This window comes from Caloenas nicobarica, chromosome 2, assembly GCF_036013445.1.
Source record: "Caloenas nicobarica isolate bCalNic1 chromosome 2, bCalNic1.hap1, whole genome shotgun sequence".
Taxonomy (NCBI): Eukaryota; Metazoa; Chordata; class Aves; order Columbiformes; family Columbidae; genus Caloenas; species Caloenas nicobarica.
Window position 1 is genome coordinate 49,654,847 of NC_088246.1, and position 22,632 is coordinate 49,677,478.

Consider the following 22,632-nt stretch of genomic DNA (forward strand, 5'->3'; position numbering starts at 1 on the left):
CAAGTTTCAATTTTAATGACCTACTGTCTTCTGTGTAACAATAAGCAGCTGTGCCACACTGTGCGTTTCAAAGAACATTTACTCGGCCTTTAAATTTAACATTAGAGATCAAAGAGAAGGTCTGATGTATGTGGATGATGAAGGATGCCTCAATTCAAATGGATGGCTGAACAGAAATAGTGCAGCTAGAGGATAATAAATATTATGAACAACCTTTTTTAATGTAAGTTATGTGGTGCTGAACTATATTAAATTTAATAGCTGCCTTGAGAAATCTTTCACAATTATCTTAAAACTGTATCAGAGTACTGATAAGCTTGTGTTTCTTCTAGCACTTTTTTCAAATAAATTTTTCAGTCAAAATGGAGGGTTTTTAAAGTGAAAATAATTGCTGGTGACATTCTTGAAAGCAGCTTAGAAATAAATGGATGCTTGAATTACATATAGGAATTTGTGGAGAACATTTTGGAGTCAAGTCTGGCTGGATGATCAGACTGTTTCCTGCCAATCTTAAAATCTATTTAAATAGATATGAATTAGTAATTCTTGGTTTCTATCTTCTCTAAAATTGAAAGGGTTTCTTGTAACCAGAGTAGTTATTAGGGGCATTAGGCTGCTGTTCAGGGATACTTAAATGAAGTTATAAACTGACATTCTCATTTGAATCAGGTCATTGATAAAGCAGGCAATAACGTGACAGGAGTTCACAGTTACACAGGAGATCAAAGTTAGTGAAATAAATTATGTTAGATATCCTGTGTCTGATTAAGTTCTACCATAAGTTGTTGAGAAGAAGGAAATTCTGTGGAGTAATGGAAAGTAGAATCCAGGCAGATATGATGAGATAATTAAAGAGGTTTAAGATCGAGCAAGGGCCAGTATCCTGTGTTATAGACAGAATTTTCCTATGCTCCTGTGATTCCATCCCAAATGTCCTTCTGAAATTGAGATAGGTTCTTGTGATGCCTGTGGCAGTAAGCAACTGCCACGTTTCCCTACAAAGGCACTGTATTGGTTGAATTAATGCTTTGCAATACTTTCCCAGTCTGAGGAGAACAAATTAACCAGTTCTGCTTGATTATTTCATTTAATTAGTTATCAAGGGAAAAATGCTTGTTGTACAATCTTACAACAGATTTCTCAAATATTTCCAAATTAGAAGTACTGGTATCTATGTCAAAAAGAAGCATTTATTTTTGGTCCTCTGCGCAGCACATTAAAACCAGAGTTTTGTTCTAGTTTAGTGTAAAATTGATTGTCATGTGGATAACTTGATTCTCTCTGGTTATTGAATTGCATATACATTAGATCATTTTGGTTAGCATAGTTATGATGTAGCTTGTAAAACCTGTGAAGAAATATAAGAAGTGTTCAGTTATACTATTCATGACTAGTCTCCTCTGAATTTGGGTCCATGCTGCGTAGAAGATATTCCTTCAAGTATGTCCTTTGTGGTTCACTGAAAAATAGGAACCTTTCTGCAACATGACATTGCCAAACCTAGAAAGCACTTAGTTTCTTGGTGCAAACCATTCGTTTTTAATGCAGGTATTCCACTTCAGCAGGAATCAACATCAGTGGTTGGTAACGGGTATTGAGGGAGTGATAATTATTTATTTGCAGACCAGTAGTACGGTTACACTAAGGAGAGCTGTGGTACATCTGGCTCTTTGCTAAGATGAAAGAAAGATCTTTGTTGTGGATGCTGTTTGATTATGTTGTAATATTTTTGGCAAGTCAACAGTTTGCCTTGGTAGAATGAAAAAGGAGTAGTTGTGGACATATATATAATTACTACTCACCATGATAGGTTGCATTAAGAAATTCTTGGCAGGCACAGCAGTCTGGTCCTTCTGAACAGTGAATTGTTTTGATCAACAAGATAAGGGTTAAATCCTGGCCCCATTGGAATCACTGCGAGTTTTGCCATTGGCTTAATTTAGTCAGGATTTCTCCTGTTTGCCTGACAGTACTGTGCCTCACGGTTTTTACTTCTATTCTCATATTGGTTGGTAACCTGCTGTCTTAGCAGAATGCAAGAGAGTGAACTGTGAAGCAGACTTCTTTTAAAAGTACTTTCAGAGTTTGAAGTAGTTTCAGGAGGGTCTTCCTTCAGTGTCCGGCCAAAAAAGGTTTCTATTTATTCCTGCTGAGCCCGAAGTAGGAAACACTCAGCATTTGTATTAATAGCTGTACTAAACCCTTTGCAAAGGCTGACGTTAGCAACCGCCATGATATATGAACTCGAAATATTATATTTCCCCCTAATATTTTTGTTTTGTTTGAAATCATTGGATGAGGAGAAGCTGAGGATCTCTTGGGGAAGACAAGAAATACAAAGAGTTTGAATGTACCTTGTTAGTTACAGATATAATTCTACATTACATGTGATGCAACTCAAATATTAGTACAAAGAATCTAATGATACATTATTGCTTACACCATAGGCTTGCTTACACGGAGAGGGCCCATTGTGTAATTGGTGCTTAACAAATTCACCCATTTAGCTGGTGCACAAAAAATACAAGTGTTAAAATGAACAGTCTGCTCTAAGTAGCATTTCATGTTAGAGAAAGTGCAGATGCTGCTGCAAGATGTATTATATTTCCATAATCAGTGATAGATAACAAGAATTGTTTAACAATCCATATCCTTATGTGTGCACTTAAGCTATGAGCAGATCAATAAAAAAGCATTAAGCCTGGTGCCAGTTGAAGATATTATACCTGCAGGCTATTTGGCTGCATAATGGAAACTGAATCTGGATTTCAGTAACTCTATTTAGGCAAATCATTATCTAGACAATGTCTTTTCCAATTTCTCTTTTAGTTCTGGGTCATTTGGGAAGGGAAAGTCTATACTCAGTCAATGGAGTTTCTTCTTTAGTATTTCTAACAAATATTTTTTTCTATATATGAAGTATAGCTAGTGTCTTAATGTAAATGTTGTAGTGCTTCATAGTAATAATCATTTAAGCACTTTATGTTTAAAGTTATTCATGAGTTCATTTGTGAAATGGTAGATAGTTATGCATAGAAGAAAACTTCATCAGCATGTGTTGAAATGATTGCTCAATTAAAATAAGCTTTCTCAAGTCTTTAAAATCCTATAATGTATTGTCGTGCGCTCATGGAGTGTTGAGGGATGTGTCGCATTCTAAATACTGGCCTGATTTCATAAATTTTGCATGAGGAGGAAAGTACATTGACTTGTAGGGAACTGTTTGTTGCATGTGAAATCGGGAAGAAAATTTGAAGTTTCAGAACAGGTCAGACTTAAAAACCTTTCAGACTTGGTCACATTGGACACTGAATCCTCAGCGTGAACTCTTCCACTTAAGACAGGCTTCTATTGCTCTACTTTACTTTGTGTTGTAAACATGACCAGGTTGAAGCAGAGGAACAGAGAACACTTTTTACCGATTAAATATATCCTTGGCCTTTGGTCATTCTGTGTATGAAGTCATTAAGCTTATTTTAGTGGGGGGAGCCGAGACAGCTTACAGTGTCTTTGAGTCACTTTGAGTAGGCAAAAGAATCAGAATGCTACAGACATTCAGTGAACGTGGCTGTACGTCCAATTCTTTATAAGAACACAGACTTTTAATGCAAGGAAATGAAATAGCACTATGTTTACATAGTGGGATATTTTGTGGAGTATGTGGCTTGTGGATTTTTGGTGGGTGGTATTTTATAGAAATTGTCTCCTATCAAGTTGTGGGGGTTTTTTGTGTCTTGGGGTTTTTTGGGTTTTGTTTGTTTGTTTGTTTTTGGGTTTTTATGGAACGACCAAAAAAAAAAATCAGTCAAAAAATTGTAACTGACTTTTCTTTGAAATATTCCTGCCATCTGATGATATAAAGAGGATAATATTTGACAGTGTTTGTAGTCAATTTGACTCTAAAATATTTAGAATAACTTTAAATGTTGTGCACATTGTGGGGACTAATTCCTACTGCCGTTATTAAAACTTTGTTAAAATACACTATGAAAAGTTAGAATGAAAGATCATAGGTTTGATGGCAGCAAACTATAGTTTGGTGATCTTTGGTTTGCCATTCGGGTACAGGTATTTGGACTTAAGTTGGTTTCTTTCAAGTGATGTACAGAGATCCCCCTGCAGCCCATGGAGGTCCATGGTGGAGCAGGTATCCACCTGCAGCCTGTGGAGGACCCCATGCCAGCACAGGTGCACGCCCGAAGGAGACTGTGACCGTGTGGGAAGCCAGCACTAGAGCTGGCTTCTGGCAGGACCTGCAAACCCATAGAGAAAGGAGCCCAGACTGGAGCAGGTTTGCTGGCAGGACTTGTGACCCCCCACTCTGGAACAGTCTGTTCCTGAAGGACTGCACCCAATGGAAGGGACCCACGCTGGAGCAGTTAGTGAAGAACTGCAGCCTGTGGGAAATACTCACGTTGGAGAAGTTCATGGAGAACCGTCTCCCATAGCAGGGACCTCATGCTGGAGCAGTGGAAGAGTGTGAGGAGAAAGGAGCAGCAGAGACAACGTATAATGAACTGACTACAACCCTCATTCCCCTGTGCCGCTTGGGAGGAGATAGAGAAAAGCAGGATTGAAATTGAACACTAGAAGAAAGGAAGGGTGAAGGGAAGGTGTTTTTAATATTTGGGTTTATTTCTCATTACCCTACTCTGATTTGGTCGCCAGTAAGTTTAATTTCCCCAAGTCCAGTCTCTTTTGCCCATGACGGTAACTGGCGAGTGATCTCTCCCGCTTCTTATCTCAACCCACAAGCCTTTTATTATATTTTCTCTCCCTTGTCCAGCTGAAGAGGGGATTGATAGTGTGGCTTGGTAGGCACCTGGTATCCAGCCAGGGTCAACCCACCACACATGGGTGTAATATTATTCAGAGTAGATATAAACTACACAACCATGTTAGACCTTGGGAAATTCTTTATAATAGTTTGAAGCTCTAGTTACTAACTGGATTGTTTATGGCTTTCATAAACAATATGTATTGATATATCTGTCACTTAATTGTCACTGAATTCTCCTTGGAAAAAAACCCTGAAGATTAATATCACTATAAATGAGAAAAACGTACTATTTAGGAAGTCTAAAATGTTCAGCCTCACAATTACGGAAAGGTTGATCTTTCCATAGGACACTGTATGGAAAATGGTATATTTGAGGCAAATAGAGGATCAAATGTTTTGTTAAACAAATATAGAAAATCTTCAGAAATTCTTTAGGGTAGATACTCTAGGTAGTAAATACTAAATTCAAAATGTGTGACAAAATCTTTACGTGATCTTATGTATAAGATCTCATTTATGATTTCTATTGTGAATCACGGTGAGAACATTGAAACTGAGACTCGGTCATGTTACTGTTCTACTATTGTGTTTTCAGCTAGATGAGTTTCTAGATCTGTTGTATCACATAACTTTAGGTGTATCTTTGTGCCAGCACAGAGGGAATAATGGGGACTAAAAAATAGGATGACAGAATGAGCTTCTTATGCTATTGAGGGTTCACATGACTGGCTTAAAATACATATAAAGCTGCAGCTTAAGATTCAATTTTATTAATTGGGGAGGAAGAAATATTTTTACTTTTAAAAAAGAGATATGCAGGCATGAAACAATATTATACAAACCAATAAAAAGTAGCTCTAAACTTATTTCCTTTCTTTTTCTTGAATGGTGTGATTGTGCAAAGCAATTCGTAAAATTCTGTCATTTCAATTCTTCTCTCCAGTTTCAGGTTATTTTTCTAATACTTTTAGTTGTATTTTGAATAGCATATTTGATCCTTTAGTCTTTGGATTGCTTTGTGTTGCTTCCTTGCAGATGTGGTGGGTGTCTCTAAATTATGTTTTATTTAAACTATGCATTAATTTGACATATACTTTCTTTAGCATGTACTAGTGTTGTACAAAACCAAGAAAAATATTATTTGGAGAGGAAGGGAAGTAGAGGCTACCCTCGTTGTACAACTTTCACTTTGTACTTCAGCAGATTTCAGGATATCCAGTCGCGGTTACAAAAACAGTTTTTAAAAAATGAGTAACCCCTTGTTCCAGTCAAGCAACAAGATGATCCTTAAAAGCTACAGAATTGACTGAGAGAATTAAAAAAGCATAAGGCATAAAAGTAGCTGACTGAGAGCATCTTTGTATTCTACTTGCTCTGTCACTTACTTTATTTATCATCCTGGACAGTAGCAGGAATGTCAGCTTTTAAATAAGATGAAACAGAACAGTTAATCCTATGCCTTCCCATATAAAAAGCCACTTTGTTTCAGACCTAGGATTTTATTGTAAAAACAGACTTTGCTTTTTTACCAGAAAAAGCAGGTTGGATTTGAACACAGTTCTCCCTAAATATCCATTATCATCTAGTGGATGTAATTTATTTGATGACATTGGCCAAATTCAGACTCTTCTTCCTCTCTGAAAAGTTCAGTGCCAAGGTTCTCCCAGGTTATTAGAGGTTTTGGGGAGTGTGGTTTCTCATATCTTCAGATACCTTTGGTTGTGTTTGGTAAAAAAGTACTTGGCAGTTTTGCAAAGTTGGTTAGTTGATTCTCTTTAAGGTTTTTCATGTGAAGCACCCAGATCTCCTGGCTACTTCTGAAAAATACTTGCAGAAGATACTATACAAAATGTTGGCTTCTATGAATTATGTCCTTCACTCTTAAACAAGAAGAAAGGTCCAAAGTAACCCCAGTAATGGAACATCTCTTTTATCTTTCAGTTGTATCATTTTCATAACATTTGAACACTATTGATGTTAGTAAAATTGCAAGATTTACACAGATATAGGTGTGGTACTAGTGAAATTAATTCTATGTAGTTTGTAGAGCAAAATTTGCTGCATAGGAATTTCTTCTAAATAAAGGAAAAAAATCTGTCTGCAGGACAGGATGTAATTCTTAAGTATTATGTACAATACTGTGCTCATTTCCTCCAAATAAAGTTCATTAATTGAATGGCATTATGATGCTAAATGGAGCCAAAGTTGCCTTTATTTTTATTCCTTCCAAAATCAATTCCACAGATTTTCATGTTGTAAAAGATTGAGCTAACACAAGAGAATACTTGGATTTACTTGGTTAGTGGAATATACAGTAAATGAACTATTAAGTACTATTGGGATTAAAGTAAATATAAGCAATGTATGTTTCTTATTGCAGTATTGGAGCGAAGATAGGTTGTTATAATTTGATTTGTTCTTAGCTCCTAGTACAATTAATAAAAATCTTAGTTGGTCATTAAATAAAAGTGACTTTTTTTAGACTAAACAATTACAATGTTATTCAGCTTTTACATGTTATGGACAAGTCTGGTATTTGGGTACAATTGAGAAAGTAGAAATTTACAATACATGAAAACAATGTGCAATCTTTGATATGATTAACAGAAAAGCAAGTATTTTCAGCAAAGTTTGCATTTCAAGCATGGAAGGGAATTTCTGTGTTATAATAAAAGAGAATTCTCTTATGAACACTTTGATTTCCTAGACTCCCAGTGCCCAAAGGATCTATATACTGTTTATCTTGGAAAGGCACCAGATAGATGTTTATTGGGTTTATTTCAATAACATTAAAAGAGGAGGGTGGTATCCATGTTTGTTTCGTCATTGAGTTGCTTATTTCCAAGTAGTATCTGGACATACAGAAGAACATAGGCTAGTTCATTACCTTCTTAAAAATACAATGTCTGATTACTTGTATTAAATTTCAACACTTGGCATTTTACATTTTATAGTCCAGTGTCTCTCCGAATGTGGATTTAGTAAGCTTGATTGCCTAATACTTTTGGGAACCAGAGTTGTCAGAACTAGAGTTTTTAAGTGTTTGCAATATCCTTTGGTCCCAGAATATTTCCTTTTTTTATTTTCTGTTGTGAAGTGATGGTTTATTACCTACAGCTTGTTAAAGTAGCCAGGTAGCCTATTTTTTGTGGTGTCTCATGTTCACTTTGAATGCCAGGAAAATACTGTTAGATAAACAGAAAATAGTAATTCATTCACGTCCTAATGATTAAATAACTACTCGTAGTTTGACAACAGATAGTTGGATAATTTCAGAATACTAATAGATAAATGTATATCTGTTTTGTCCTGTATTCCCTATATCTTCTATTTGAAGGGGGTGAAAGGGAGGGGGAAAGGAAGAAAAGAAATTCCTCATTCAGAAACTCCATCTCTGTGTTAGAATAACATAATTTAGTCCCATTCATAAATACAATTGTTTACCTCCATGGTTTCTAGGGGTTGTTCAAAGCCCTTGCTCTCTTGGTACTCAGAAACCTAATTTCAAGTAAAAATTAATTTATGATCAATTCCTTTTTGTTCTAAGTGTCTTATTTTGCCAGACACTAAGGATTTCTGGTCTAATTGCATTATTGGTAAAGATCAGTCTGTTCCATTTTTAGTCTTCTTGCTAAGCAAGACTGGTCATCTGCTGATGTGTCAGTAAAGTAAGTGATACCTATATGATCTTAGTAGCCTTCAGCTGAATTTTTCCAGGTTTATTTAGTCTATCATGAGCATGGTAACTAGAATTGAACACAATGTTCCGCATTTTAGCGGTGCCTTGTTCAATAATAGTATTGCTTTCTTGATACTTATTTGGAACATTGTCAGGTCGATTTCAGTCTTGCATTCACCTTTTTCCTGGTTGTTCCACTGGACCGTTTTTCTTTTATCATCCTATGATTATTTCTGTGGATTTTGTATCTTCTTTGATTTCCATAACAACACTACTCCTGATAATATTAATTTCTCTCATAATATTAAAGCAACTGCAATTGTTATTGAAATCTGATCTTGGTATTCTGTAGCTGAAATTTGACATTTTGGGTATTCAACTACTTTATCATCCTTTTCCAAATTGACCAGTTCTGTATAATACTCTTTCAGTAGCTCATCACAAAAGTGCTATGAAGTGTTACTCTACCACTTTAATTTTGCCTTTTGGAGCAACATATATCCTTCAGTATCTATATTTGAATCCCAGTTACTAGTCCATTGCCTTCTGTTATCCACAGTATATCTGACATTGCATCGGATGTCAGTAGGTTTTATTCCCGTCTTCTCTTGCCCAAAATAAAGCATTAGTGTACATCTCAATTCCTTTTTTTTAATTTCAGTCGGTTTCTGATCTGACTTGGGAATATGCCCCTCATTAACTGTTTCTGTCTGACTACTGTTCCATCAAGGCTGTTTCAAAGATCCAAAAGACCCTGCATAACAAGGCTTCATGCAGCAAATTACACTATCTTTTATTTCATGTTCGCAGCTGGGACAAAAATCCCATTTTCAGTAACGGGCATTAGTGACCTTCCTCTTGTTGTTAAGAGCTTGTAAACGGTGTTTTGCTTAGGTCAATATGCCTCAGTCTCCTTGAAAGTAAATAGTGGCCTGTTCCTCTGAACCAGTCAAAGAATATTCACCTTGAAAGTCTTGCGGTATGGTTGTGTGACAGAACACTTTTGTAACTCATGGGTTACAACCCAGCAAACCGTGCCACTTTTACTCTTTCTTCAACTTCTGACTGCAGGGTAGGAGGACTTGCTCTTTCTTCACTAATAAGTTCAAAATATGTGTATGTATACATATTGATGCGTAGTATCTAAATATGTGTCTGCATGCTTGCATCTTCAACTTGAAGAATGCTTCATATATGTGCTCCAGGAAATAGAAGTGTTTTAAATGGGAATAGGAGCAAAACATTTCTCTGAACTTTTTAGAAAGATCAAAACCAGGAGGATTTGGTATCAAGGTTACAGCAGTCAATTGTAGTCTGTCTCCCCTTCAGTGTACGCTGCAGAAAGGTTAGAGACTACACAAAGACAATATTGTGAATAGTTTTTTGACAAGTATGCTTTGGACATCCCAGCTGCTCTGAACATTGACTTTCAGTTGTTCTTTTGGGGTGTGTTGGCAGATAGAAACCAGAACTGACAGTAGAGAATACACTTTTAGAAAAAATAATTAGGAAAGTGTTTATCAAAGGGAGCATTACCTATACAAGTTTTTGATGTAAATTAGTAAAAAGGTGCAAAGATCTAGTAGCCTCCTTACTGCAGTGCATTACCGAAACAATGCAATAAATACAAGCTCTACAGAAGTGGAAGAATGTCTTACTGAAAACAAAATATTTGGTATAAAATTCTTTATGTATTTCACACATGTCCTAATACACATATGTATATTTACATGCCCCAAATGAATTTATATATGTTAAAAAACCCTAATTCTAACAAAACCCTTGGATATTCCTCTTGCTCCCCAAAGGAGTAGTATGACATTGGGTTTATTACTGAATGAATAATGTTGTCTTGAAATATGTTGATGACAGTATATTCTATAACTTCTGCTACTGCTGTATTTAAGCATTTTGAAATGAAACCTTTTCTAGTTATGCTAAATGAAAGCTACATTTAGTGGTACACTGAATATGGGGAAGAGGATATGAGATCCAGTCAACAAAAACCACCAGGTGTTATGTGAGGCAGTGTGCTCTGAAAAATACAGTGATTTTTATGCTTATGGTGTTTGTCAGGAGTTGATATTCCCCTTGAAATGTTCTTGTTATAAGCTGATTTTTTTTAAGCTATTACATAAAGGCAGATGGAAGTCCTCCAAGTACTACAAAATTCAGCAACAATTACCTCTCCCAACACATACCAGAACATGGAGCGTGTTTTTCAGCCAGTCCGTGATCATCAGGTGAATAGGTTGTTGGATGGAACAGTACATTTATGTGCTCAAACCACAACTGTCATCATTTATCCTTTGTTTATAGTGAGTAAAAAATGACTTTTGGTAGATACTGAATGGCATTTTATAGTTTAACATTATTTCATTCTCAGTCCTGCATTAGTAAAGGTACTACTGAATGTTGATTTTGATTGTGTCCTTTGCTGAATGTCCAATAATGATTCCTTAATGAAAACAGCTGTTAGATGCAACGTGTTTCCCAGTGCCATTCATTTGACTTGCACAGCACATGCACTGAGCTTCATCCTGGAACAATGTCCAAGGCAAGTAGACAGTTTAAACAGCACAGTTGCTCCCATGAAGAGGTTATACTGCCAAAGTACCCTGAACTTCTGAGTCAAGATTTTATTAATTTAGGCAGGTCCAAACTATTTGCATGGGCTACAAAGTCAAACAGAAACCACACAATTGATGCAAATTATCTCTACATAGCTCTCAATGCAAATAGTGGCAACTTATTATAGCACAAGCTATGGAATTTTGAACTGGAAGTTTTGTTAAGAAACATTTCAGTATAACAAAAGTAAAGCAGAACAATAGTCTGGTATGTCTCTGTGTACTCCCATTGAAAATATGTTTTGATGATCTTCAGTGACCTTGGACTGCATGTTCAGTTGCTATGATTTTTCATTAATTTATTATTCTAATGGAACGCAACACAGAAATATTTTCCATCATGTAATTACATTTGGTTATGTCAAATGAGCCACAAAAGAATGGAATTTTGTGACTGCACAATTGTAGCCACACTATTAGACTTAAGTGCTATGTTCTGAAATCTATAACTGATTAATTAGTGACTCTACATTTTGCTAGTTAATATCGGAACTAAACCCGGACTTTTTCCACTGTGAGTGGTAACTGTGTTCATTATCACACACCCATTTTTTAAAAAAATCCTTTTTTTCCCTTCTCCCTTTTGTTCTTTCCCCTTACTGTCTGCAATGGAAATACGCTTGTGTTCTTGGAATGTGTCTATTCAAATGACAGACTCTAATCCAGATCTGGTATGTGAATAAATGTTCCCTAGACCTCATCGTACACTCAAATATGTATTGTTTTCTTCTATTGATTTTGTTGTTTTATCTTCCTTCTAGGAAGCAGCAATAGCACTATCTACAAAACCTGCATGCAGTGTTTACTTTAACAGGAAAGCTACTTTCTGATGGGCAGATCCTAATAAAATTTACAGGACTTGAATAAATGTAGCCAGTAGCATCAGTAGGAGTATTTGATTAACTCTGTTTTAGAGAGAATAATCTCTAATGCCATAGACTGCATTTTTAGTATACATTTCCCTAAAAATTATGAGCAGTGCAGAAAACCCAGCTGAACGTGCTTTTGCATATAGTTTTGGAATCTCTATGAAATAATTTTGCTGTTTAGATTATCTCCATTGTATAATGGTATACAAGTGGATAACAAACCCCAGTATTTAGAGAGCTTCCTGCTCACATTTGACTCTCTTGCTGCCAAAGACTGCTCAGGAACCTTTTTTTTTTTCTTTCTGCAGACTTTTGTGAGAGTTAATTTTGGAGGAAAATGGAAACTTTATGCATAGTTTAGAGTGTGATTGAGTGTAAGAGAAAGAGGAAACCCAAACAGTATTTCCCTCAAAGTGCCTTTTCATTTTTTAGATGTATACTACTTTTGTTTTCCTGTTTTTCAACTTTTACAGCTGTGTTAAAACATGTAAAAACATGGTGATAGGAACCTGTAGGAAAACTGTCAGTACTTTATTTTTGTTCTATATGTATTATATGTTTATGTTTCCTTTGGGTGTGGGCGTCTTTTTCCAACTTAAGAACCAAATGTGTTACAAAAACAAATGTAGTGAAAATAAACAAGAGAAGTCTCATTTCCTTTGGTGAAAAGTTCACAATTAGCTTGAGCGTAGTTTTATGCGTGTTGTACCCTATCAAACGGTTTTGCTGACCAAAGCTTGCTTTCTTGGATTTATCACAACTGATAAAAGATCTGTGATGTCAGACAAGAATTTAGCTACACGGAAAAGGGGGAAAGAGTGGGTCAAATGTAATAACATATTCTAGATGTTATTCCTGCCAACAATTAATGGGGAAATTCATTTTATGAAGCACTGTTTACACACTGACATCTGGAGAACTTCTCAACTTGGATCATTTCCAGTGTGTAGATTTATGTACTACTATTCCTGCCTCTCTTTTCCCCCTTTTTTCCTTAAATATTTCACTTTTCTGATTTGTACCATCCACTTAATTATGAATGAATGTGGATTATTCTGTTGTTGTGTTTTCTTTTAGGATTCCAGGTGCATACAAATTCTAAATGCTTGCTAAAATGGATATTCAGTGGATACTTACCGAAATGTATAGAGAGAGATACAGGAATTCAAAGAGGGTTTTTTACTTAAAGTAAAAGTTCTGTTAGTCTCTGACCAGAGAAGTCACAGTAGATACCCTCAGTAGAACCCTTGCAGTATGAAATTTAAAAGTTTAGAGTCCTAGCAGGAAAGGTTGATTTGTTTGTTTTTGTTTGTTTTGGTTTTTTGTTTGTTTGTTTTGGCTTTTTGTTTTGTTTTGGTTTTTTGTTCAGATAGCTGCCCTTCTGAGTTGTAAAATGGTTCTGAATTGCAAAATCCTGGTCTACTGTGGTTTAAATATGATATTCAGTGGTGTATATTTGTGCCTTATCCAGTTTCTTTTTTAGTCTTGTGGAAGTTTATAGTTTACTTTGAACGTTTCAGTTCTTCTAGTCTGACAGTTGTCCTAGTGTGGTGTCCACTCCTTTCTTCCTGTGGGGAATCATAGTGTGTTGTCAAGGGTATCCATCGTTATCTGGTGGATGGATACCTGTGCCTAGTGGAGCAAGAAAATTGAATTTGCCATTAGTTCCATTGGAAGAAGCAGATACCACTTATGTTGATGCAGGTTGATGTGTAGATGACGGTCCAGTCATTCTACCTAGCCCTAAGGAGCCAAACAGTTCCTTCAGTTAGAAGGTAATACTGGTATTAAAAGAGTAAGACAGAAATGCAGCGGGGGCACAAAGACCTTGATAATGTAAGCCTCGTTGCCCCCAAAAAAGTAAAAATATTATATTGCTTTCTTGTCTGGTCATTCGTTTGAATAATTATTGGTGCAAGAATCCTGGTGAAATCCTGCCCCACTAAGAACAGTGCTCTCAGCACATGGAATGCCTTTATGAAACAGTAGTATTTAAAAACCGAAACATCAGGAACAGCTATTAGTAACATTGCAGAAGAAATAATTACTACTCTTAATATTGATGATGATACTATTACTCTATATTCTGGCTACACTTTGTTTGTAAAATAATCTATCACTGGTAACGTTTCAGTCCTCGCTATTCTCTGTCAAGAAAATAAAATTATGGAAGAAGTGAATTTTGCTTTACATTTTAATAACTTCTAATAGTGTCAGATGACAAGTAAATCTTAACAAATCTCTCACATCAGAATCAAGAGCAGGAAGTCTTGTTTCCTTTCAGCAAGTAGTGTGTTGTACCCAAGGGCAAATAAATGTTTTCTGACTCTTACTCAGTTACTATCAGCTTGGATGACTAATTAAATATTTTGGCATCAAAAGCCATCATTTCTCAAGGTGTGTAAGTTACTGAATTTCAGGTTTTAGAATGAACATTGTAAAAGTTGTTTTACTTCCATGTAGAAATTCAATAAATACTAATTGACTAGGCAAGTTTTCACTTATGCTGTTAGAAAATGTTGTAAAGCCTTTTAAAATGTATGGTGCCATTCTTAATAGTTCTTTTGTGCAAGAAACCTGAATTTTGTGTCCTGTACTTACAGATTGCTGTTTAATAGGGTAGATTTTATCTGAAGAATAAGAATGAAAAATATCTAAGTTGACTTTTAAAGCAGGAGTTTCCATTTCATTAAATCTCATAGTTTACATTTTAGTCACAATTTGCAAATGGGAACAGAAGTATTAGTTTACTGATATTTATTTTCATTTAGGGTGTAGGTATGTTTACATTTAATGAATTGTCAGAGATTTCCCCAGTGTTACAGTTTTTGAACGTGAAGATGTTTTTCTAATTTCCCATTTTCTCCTTCAGTTTCCTAGCAGGTACCCTAAATATCTGAAGTTGTCACGGGTCTTAGGTTTGCACATTGCTCATATGTTCACTCCTAAATTTCCTTTCTAACTGAAAAAAATTACTTGCTCTAAATCAAACCTAAACCCCACAATGTATCTCATACTTTCTGCCAGAGTGTATCTGGAATACAGTAGCTTGTGCCTTTCCTCTTCCTTAGGAGCAAAGGATTCTGTATCAGTTCTTCTGGTAGGAATGCATGTTTTCACAGGGTTCGCTGGAGCTGCTGTGCTTTGCCCTGCCTAGACGGTGTGGTACGTTCTGCAGGACATTGTGCGTTGCTTTGCCGGTGCTTCTGAAACTGCTGGGGGAACTGCAGCTCTTCTACTTGGAGATGCAACCTTATTTTTAACAACTGTTTTACTCATTTAGTTTGTAAGGAGAGAATAGCCTGTGTTGCTGCAAATTGAAAACAATGGTTATGGGGCTGGGACTGTAACATTTCTTTTCAAAACAGAACAAAGCTGCCATAAAGGTGAAAAGTCTGTGCACCCCATTGGGAGTTGGTGTGCTGTTTATAAACACGTGCTTTCAGAACACAATAGATAAGTACATAGATTTGTTTGCTTGCTAGTGCTGATCCTGGGAGGGCTATGAGAAAGAAATGCAGCTCAGCTGTGTACTAAATTGTTGGCAATGCACTTACTGTATGGCCGTGTTTTTGCTGTGGAATAATGACACATCCTCCAATGTCCTGATCACAGCTGTTTTGAAATAAATTTACATTAGCCTATTCCACTGCAAGCTACTGCAGCTATCTTCAAGTGATACTATTATACTACTAGATTATCCCTCTCTTCATATTTTAAACATAGGCATTTAAACACATTTGGAGAGAGAGCTGGAAGTCCTTATGTTCTCTAATGAACTACTCGGAAAGAAATATTGCAAAATATGAAGAATCTATTATTCTATGCATCCTAAAATGACTTGAGTAAGGCATTGCCAGTGTAGTGTGTTATTGGCCAGTGAAAGCGTCCCTGTGTTTCCATCTCTCTAGCACTACCTGGTAAAAATACTGTATTTAATAGCTTATCCAAAAAAAATCATCATGTCATTCTGTGTGGCAAACTAACGATCTTCATAAGGTTTGTTGACTTTGTAAAGTTATTTCATTAACACCTAATTACTTCTATTACAAAATTAGCTCCTAATAATCTGATCTTTAATACAAATCGTGTTATTTCCATCTTTTGTGTGGAACCAGTTTTACATATTCTGTGGTCTTAATACATTCAAACTTTTTTTGAAACCAGAATGAGTAATAGAGAGAAGCCATTAAGGCATAATTAGCTTTCTAGACAATGGTGATAGTTTTCTTTAACAAATGTTTCTGTGAAGTTGAAGTAAAGATTATTTCAGTCGTATATGTTCCTGTCAGTTAATTTATCACCTCTTTTCCTTAATTATGCACTGGTGAATTTGTTTTGTTACATGAACACCATATTAAGTTTCTTCCATTTTCAACTAGGTGGCTGTACTACAATCCCAGAGTCTGATTTAGAGGAAAGACCAGTTATACCGGGGTACACAGCAAAGTTTCCCAGTCACAAACAGGTCGCAAAGCAGAAATCCAAGCCTGGTAAGTAAAGGAACATTATGTTGTCTTTCTTAGAGGTGTACAGCTCATCTTTTCAGAATGCTTATGGACATACGAAACAGATTTCAGACTTTGTTAGCATAAATTTCAATTTTTCTTGCAATAATAATACGATGTTTAGGACTCTGAGTTTATTCAGCTTCTTCTATGAAAGAATAGGTAAACTCTAGAGATCAGTCTTGGAATTAAATAACTTCACAGTTCAAAGTTTTTGTGGTACATAATACTTGAATGAGATTCTTGCAGGTTTTATTCACGACCTCTTCCACAGAAGCAAAATGAAACTGAGGACATTTTGGTGTAATAAAGGCTTTTTTTTTTCCTGCAGTATTGTGGTTAGTCTTTGTGCCAGCTGATTAAAATATGGTCATTACTTATCTTTTGTGGAAAGACTTCCTAGAATTTCAGAAAAATATTATTGGATATAATCAAATGAAATTATACTGGCTATAAAATATGCTGCATACAGTAATGACACGTTTTCTGGAAAGACTTCATGCTGCCGGGAACTGTGATATAGTGTTAACATATTTTAAAAGCAGCACTGTGTAATAGTGCATTGCAGTTTAATAAAGTGCCTGGTAAGATCTCAGGCTTTGACTGCAGCTATTTCCCATTTTGTTTACTAAGTTGTACCTTCACTCTTCTTTCCCCCCTCATTATCTGTTTTTGTCCTGCAATATTTATTCTTAAATGTTTTTGAATGTTGTTTGTAAATCAGATGTGCTCGTTATGTTAATATATGGGTGTTGAAGTTAAGAAGGACAGCTTAAGGGTAACAACAACAGTCAGAAATAGACAGAAAGTCCTTATACATCTGCAAAAAACAGCTAACTGTGTGTTTAAAATGCATTCAGTTGCTTGTTTGCCCATCTAACTGTTGCACAGACAGCCAAGGAGTTGGAATATATAGTTAATTGCAAAAGCAGAATTTGCATTAGCAAATTTTTAACAGTGGGCAGGGAAGAAGGATGTCTAATGCAGGAATGTATAATAATGCCACAGTGTAACTTAAAACTCCAAAGTGAGTATCTGCTCACAAAAATGACCCAAAAATCTACTGAAGGCCTAGAGCTCTGGCTTTTCTAGAGTGCTAATTACTTGCAGTCCTCGGGCACTTCAGGTCATAAGAAGGGGGGAAGCTGTCAAAGTTATACGCATCGTTTAACCTTTATCATCTGGATATATTAAGTACCCTTCTGGTACTGGAAAAGTATATTGTGTCTCTGATGTAGGATACAATCCTGATAAAATTCCAACTTCAGGCAACTAGACCAATAAATCAAGAACATATGGCAGGCAATCCCTCTTCTTTGTCTGACTCTCCACTCTTCTGATCAAGCACATATTTTTTTCTTCAGTAGACAGTGTTCTGCTATGTTTAAACAACATTACTGTTGAAAAGACTAGCACGAGAGGAAAAGTGTAGAAGTGTATTCATGAGATCCAGATATACCATATCCTACTGTAAGTCTTAGTCCACGATAAAAATTGAAACTTACATCACATAGCTGGCTGTTGTTGCTTTGTAACTATAAAAGGCAGAACGAAAACTTTGAAAGCTTTAAAAAACGTCTTTGGGTTTACAGCCACATGTTATACCAGTGAATTTAATTCATTCACAATAAGAATTGACTGCCATCTGCCAGTTAGTGCTGCAATATATAGGGCACCTAGAATATCTGCTACTGAGCTGTCTGGAAATTCTAATTGCTACAAGTGTAAGAGCCAAAGGAGCTACTTAAACCATAAGGGAACACTAGGCATGAAATCACAGCATTGCAATGTTTTTCTGTACATGATATTTTTGGCTTGAGTTGTTGCGCAGGCACCAAAGGCTCCAGGAAATAATATTTGGTGTGTCTTATGTATCTTTTTTTTTTTTTAATGAGTTTGAATTTAATTTAACTACGTCCACTCAATAAGAGGAAAAAAGTGACAAAGAAAAGTAAAAAATATTTTTTGTGATATAACTCCCTTCATTTACTGAGGGAGTTCAAGATAGATGTTGATTATAAGTTGAGAAGTTTTGTTTTCTTCTTGTAGATGGTTTTTGTTATTTGTATCTCTATCTGTGGCAGTAGTTTAATGGCAATGCAAAATTATGCTGGCTTTAGAGAGGTTTCTGTGTCCAGCTAATATTTTTCATTTGGCTGTATCATTTGAACTGATATGTCATGCCTAAGCTTCTTAATGTTCTTTACCAAAAAATTCCCACAGTTTAATGATAGATGTTTAAAAAGATAAAAATAGATTGAGGCTACAACACCAAATAGCTCAATACTGAAGAGTGAAAATTGGATCTCTTCACCTGTAGTTTAATATGAACATGGGCACAACGGTTGATAATCCCTGTGTAGGAAACCTGAAGAGAAACATGATTACAGTACATGATTACTGAAGAGTAACAGATTGCATTCACAGGGGAAGATGGAAATCAAATGAATAAAATGAACTGATCAAGTTAGAATATTCCAGAGGATTCTGTAGGTCATGGGAGAACTTGAGCTGAATTCAATGGACTACCTGCTATGGAAATGGAGTGAGAAGTGCAGTTACGTACTTGCTCCATCTGGTGCCAGACCAAATCTTAGCAACAGGATTTTGTACAGGTTGAATTCTGTAGTTACACACAATGTAGTGGGAAAAAAAAAAAAAAGAGTAATGAAGTTGCCTTAGTTGGAACACATTTATTTCTATATCAGAGCAAAAGGTAAGCTCTGATTTCTCCCACTGGTACAGTGTACTGGCTTAGGACAAAACTCAAGCAGTTCTCAAAAGTACAATCGTAGAGGTAGAAAAACAAAGCCAAACAAAGTGCCTTATCTACTGGAAGGAAGCTTAAGACCTGAATTGCAAAGGTCTCAGCAGGAAGCAGTGAGAATTGCTCACTGAGAAAGGAAGGAAGAAGTCCTCTCAGCGGTGTCCTGAACTTGGACACCATTGCTTATAGTTAAATTGCTTGTGTGTCTAAATCTGCTGAAGAGAAGTGCTATCAAGAAGGTTTTAAACAGAGAAATTATGAGCAAAGGAGGAAGCCTCAAGAGGAAAAGGAGACCTGAATTCTGTGCGGACTCTGTGAGCTCCCTATGTCTATGTTATTACTGCCGTGGTTGCTGCTTCCATAGATCATGTTCAGTTAGTCTTGAGCTACCGAACTCCAGTATTGCTAGCAATCTATCTGTGATAGTATGCCATTGAACCCTGGCTGTAGAATTTACCAAAACTCAAAAGAACTGCTCAACAGTTAATGTATATGAAACTCTTAATATCTGAGCTTGCTGATCTCCTGCTAGTGAGATATAGTATGTAGTGTATGGAGGTAACTCACTGTCACTCCATTGTATGCTAGTATGCTCTTTGGACATGCTGAGAATTTTTAAAAACCTTTTGAATTTCATGAGTAGATGTAGACCTAGGAGAATTCACTGCCTTAAATATGTTGTATGAGCTATACAAAGAACTGTGAAGGAAATGAAGGACTAAGACCTGGAAGACTGTGCTGTGCTATGAGAAAATATGCTGTAGGGTAGCATTGTGCCACAAACTTGCAGGTTGTCTCATACAAAATATTATATTGAAACTTTCCAGGCAGCTGCTAAGCATATCAATGATGCTTTTGGCTTTATTTGGAATAGTTACTTAGGACAGCAGAAAACCACATCTAGTAGGCATGTTGCAAGCCTCTTAAAGGAGACAATGAATGGTTCTGGCCCAATCACAGAGTCTCTTTGGAAGGGGAATTAATAGTTATATGATGTTTTCAATTTATTGCTGAAATAGTTTGCACTGATTTTTTTTTTTCTTATTTATCTTTTTCGGATCCAAGTATGTTGTGATTCCGTAGTAAAGAATGGCCTCAATTTCATTATATTTGGAAATGAATGATATTATTGCAGTTGTAGGATCAGCTGCTTGTCAACAGCTTTTACTTTAAATGGGTACAAAAGTACTCCCTTAAACATTCTCTGTCCTGATGAATGGAAAATAATTCTTCCTGCTTACCTCCTCAAGGCACTCAGTGTGTGTGCACTGCGTTTGGGGAATAACGTTAGTGTGCTAAATCTATCCCTGCTAACTTTGATCTTGGTCTTTTGGCTAGAGTGAGGAGAGAGCATCACAGATTTCATCATGGGCTGAACAAGCCTGGTGGAGAGTTTGAATATAATTTGAAGTTGAGTCTGCTTTGAAGTCTCTGTTACTTCATTACTTTTTCCATGAGCTTGCAGCTACAGTACCAATGCAGATATGCTGACCTCTGCTGCAATCACAAGTAGAAATGCAGTGACTCTTTCATATAGGTTCTGTGGATTTCCTTTCTCTTTGTTATGTTGTTCCCACTGTCTTCCATTTTCTTCTTTAGAAGTTATGAGTTTCTCATTAGGGTTGCAGTCTGTGTGAGATGAGTGGTTTGATTTCCAGGAGAAGTTTTAATATGTTCTAGAAGGAGATTTGCAGAACCACACTTCTTAAGTTCTCCCTTGTTCTTAAATATTTCTGATGAAATGAGTTGAAAATGTGGTTCGTAGCAAATAATTATAAGGAAGATCTTGTACATGCTGGCTTTTTAGAGACATTTCTAACGGATATGGCGAACTTTTCTCTGAACAATTAAAGTGTGCTGGTGATGAGCTGTAGGATGAAATAACAACGTCTGTATTTATCAGGTTAGAGCCCTTTAAGTAAGTGTTCTGTGTTCCTCATATGCTACTGCTGCAAGCTACTTACCGTGAAAGGGAATTTCCAAAGATGTATTTTTCTAAGCAGTATTCCTACTGAATATTTTAGACAGAAAGGATCTGGTTGCTCTTTTATGAGTAAAGAGTTTTATGCTGATAAATCAGGAGTAACTCCATTAAGTTGATGGAAAACTAGATGAATTGTTAGCATGAATCAAAGAATGATTGGGCTAAAAATGTATCTTTAGGGTTTTTTCGTGGGTTTTGTTTTGGTTTTGTTTTTTGTTTGTTTGTTTTGTTTTGTGGGGGCGAGGGATGCGGAATAATGGTGCTGATTAGTAGCTCAGGATTTTACAACACTGGGAGTCAGATTTGTCAAATGTCATGTCATACAGTTGTTGGAATTTTCACAACTTGTAAGTCTTGATTTTCCTGGCAGAATTTTTCACCAAAGATCCTGCAAATCTATCCTGTAAATGATCTATCTAAAGGAAAAAATCGTAAATATTTAAGGGAAATGTTTGCCTGACTTTGCCGTGATAATTCAGAATAACCATTGTCTCTTCCTGAGAGAGCAACAGAGAACATGGCCCAGTATTTACATTTATTGTTTAAAGATGAACATTTCTGAGAAGCTGTTCATGAGACCAAAGGCTTGGCATTTGCACTCGCTACTGTGCTGCCACTGTTTTTAGTTAAATTCTTTTATTTTGCTGTCATGCAAATATTTACATGACTTAAAGATTAAATTTCAAAGTTCTCATCTTGTATGATTATACTTAGTAAAATAAACAAACTTTCATAGTTTAATACTCATAGTATTTAAGACCAAAAACTGTCTCAGCATTTATATTTATGTATTGGAATAGATATTTAACTGTCTTTAATTTGAAGCATCTGGCTTATTACTTTTGATTAAATACACAGGCAGCTATACATAAATGACTGTGAGGTTGAATTATAAACTCCAGTAAAACAGACGCTCTGAGCCAAATTTTCAAAACACCCTTCAAAGTTGCATCCAGACATTGCACAGCTGCACATCTCTTCCTACAAGTTTTACTTTGTGTGTTTTATTTATTTGTTACTTTACCTACAGCATTGCATGGCAATGTTCATGTAGATGTTGTGGGTGCCATTTAACAGGATCTTTCAACTTTACCCTTCTAATCAAAGATTGCTGTCCTTATTATGGCTAGACAATTTTAGGAACTGTCAGATGATTCCAGCCCACAAAGATGCTCAGTTACACAACCTTGCGTAAACAACTCTTGTTAGTAAACAAGTTTGCAAATATTTTTCTTTAAAGGGTCTAGTGACACATTTAAATTTAGCTATGCGCTTAATTTTTCTTCTGAATTATTATTTACATGAATACACAACTGTGTGAAACTGCCATCTATGAAGCGGTTCATTACAAAGTGATGTAATATAAGATGAATTTTGCGGTAGTGTTTCATTTATTTGATTTTAGAAAGGAGTAT

At 36.0% G+C, this 22,632-nt stretch overlaps 1 protein-coding gene across 1 annotated transcript in view; it reads left to right on the top strand.

The window, feature by feature from the left end:
• Positions 1–22,632, top strand: part of BBS9 (Bardet-Biedl syndrome 9) — a 303,101-nt gene that overhangs the window by 168,319 nt on the left and 112,150 nt on the right. The window contains exon 22 of the mRNA XM_065630323.1: positions 16,341–16,451. Coding sequence (XP_065486395.1) covers positions 16,341–16,451 — 111 coding nt within the window. The remainder of the gene's footprint in view (positions 1–16,340; positions 16,452–22,632) is intronic.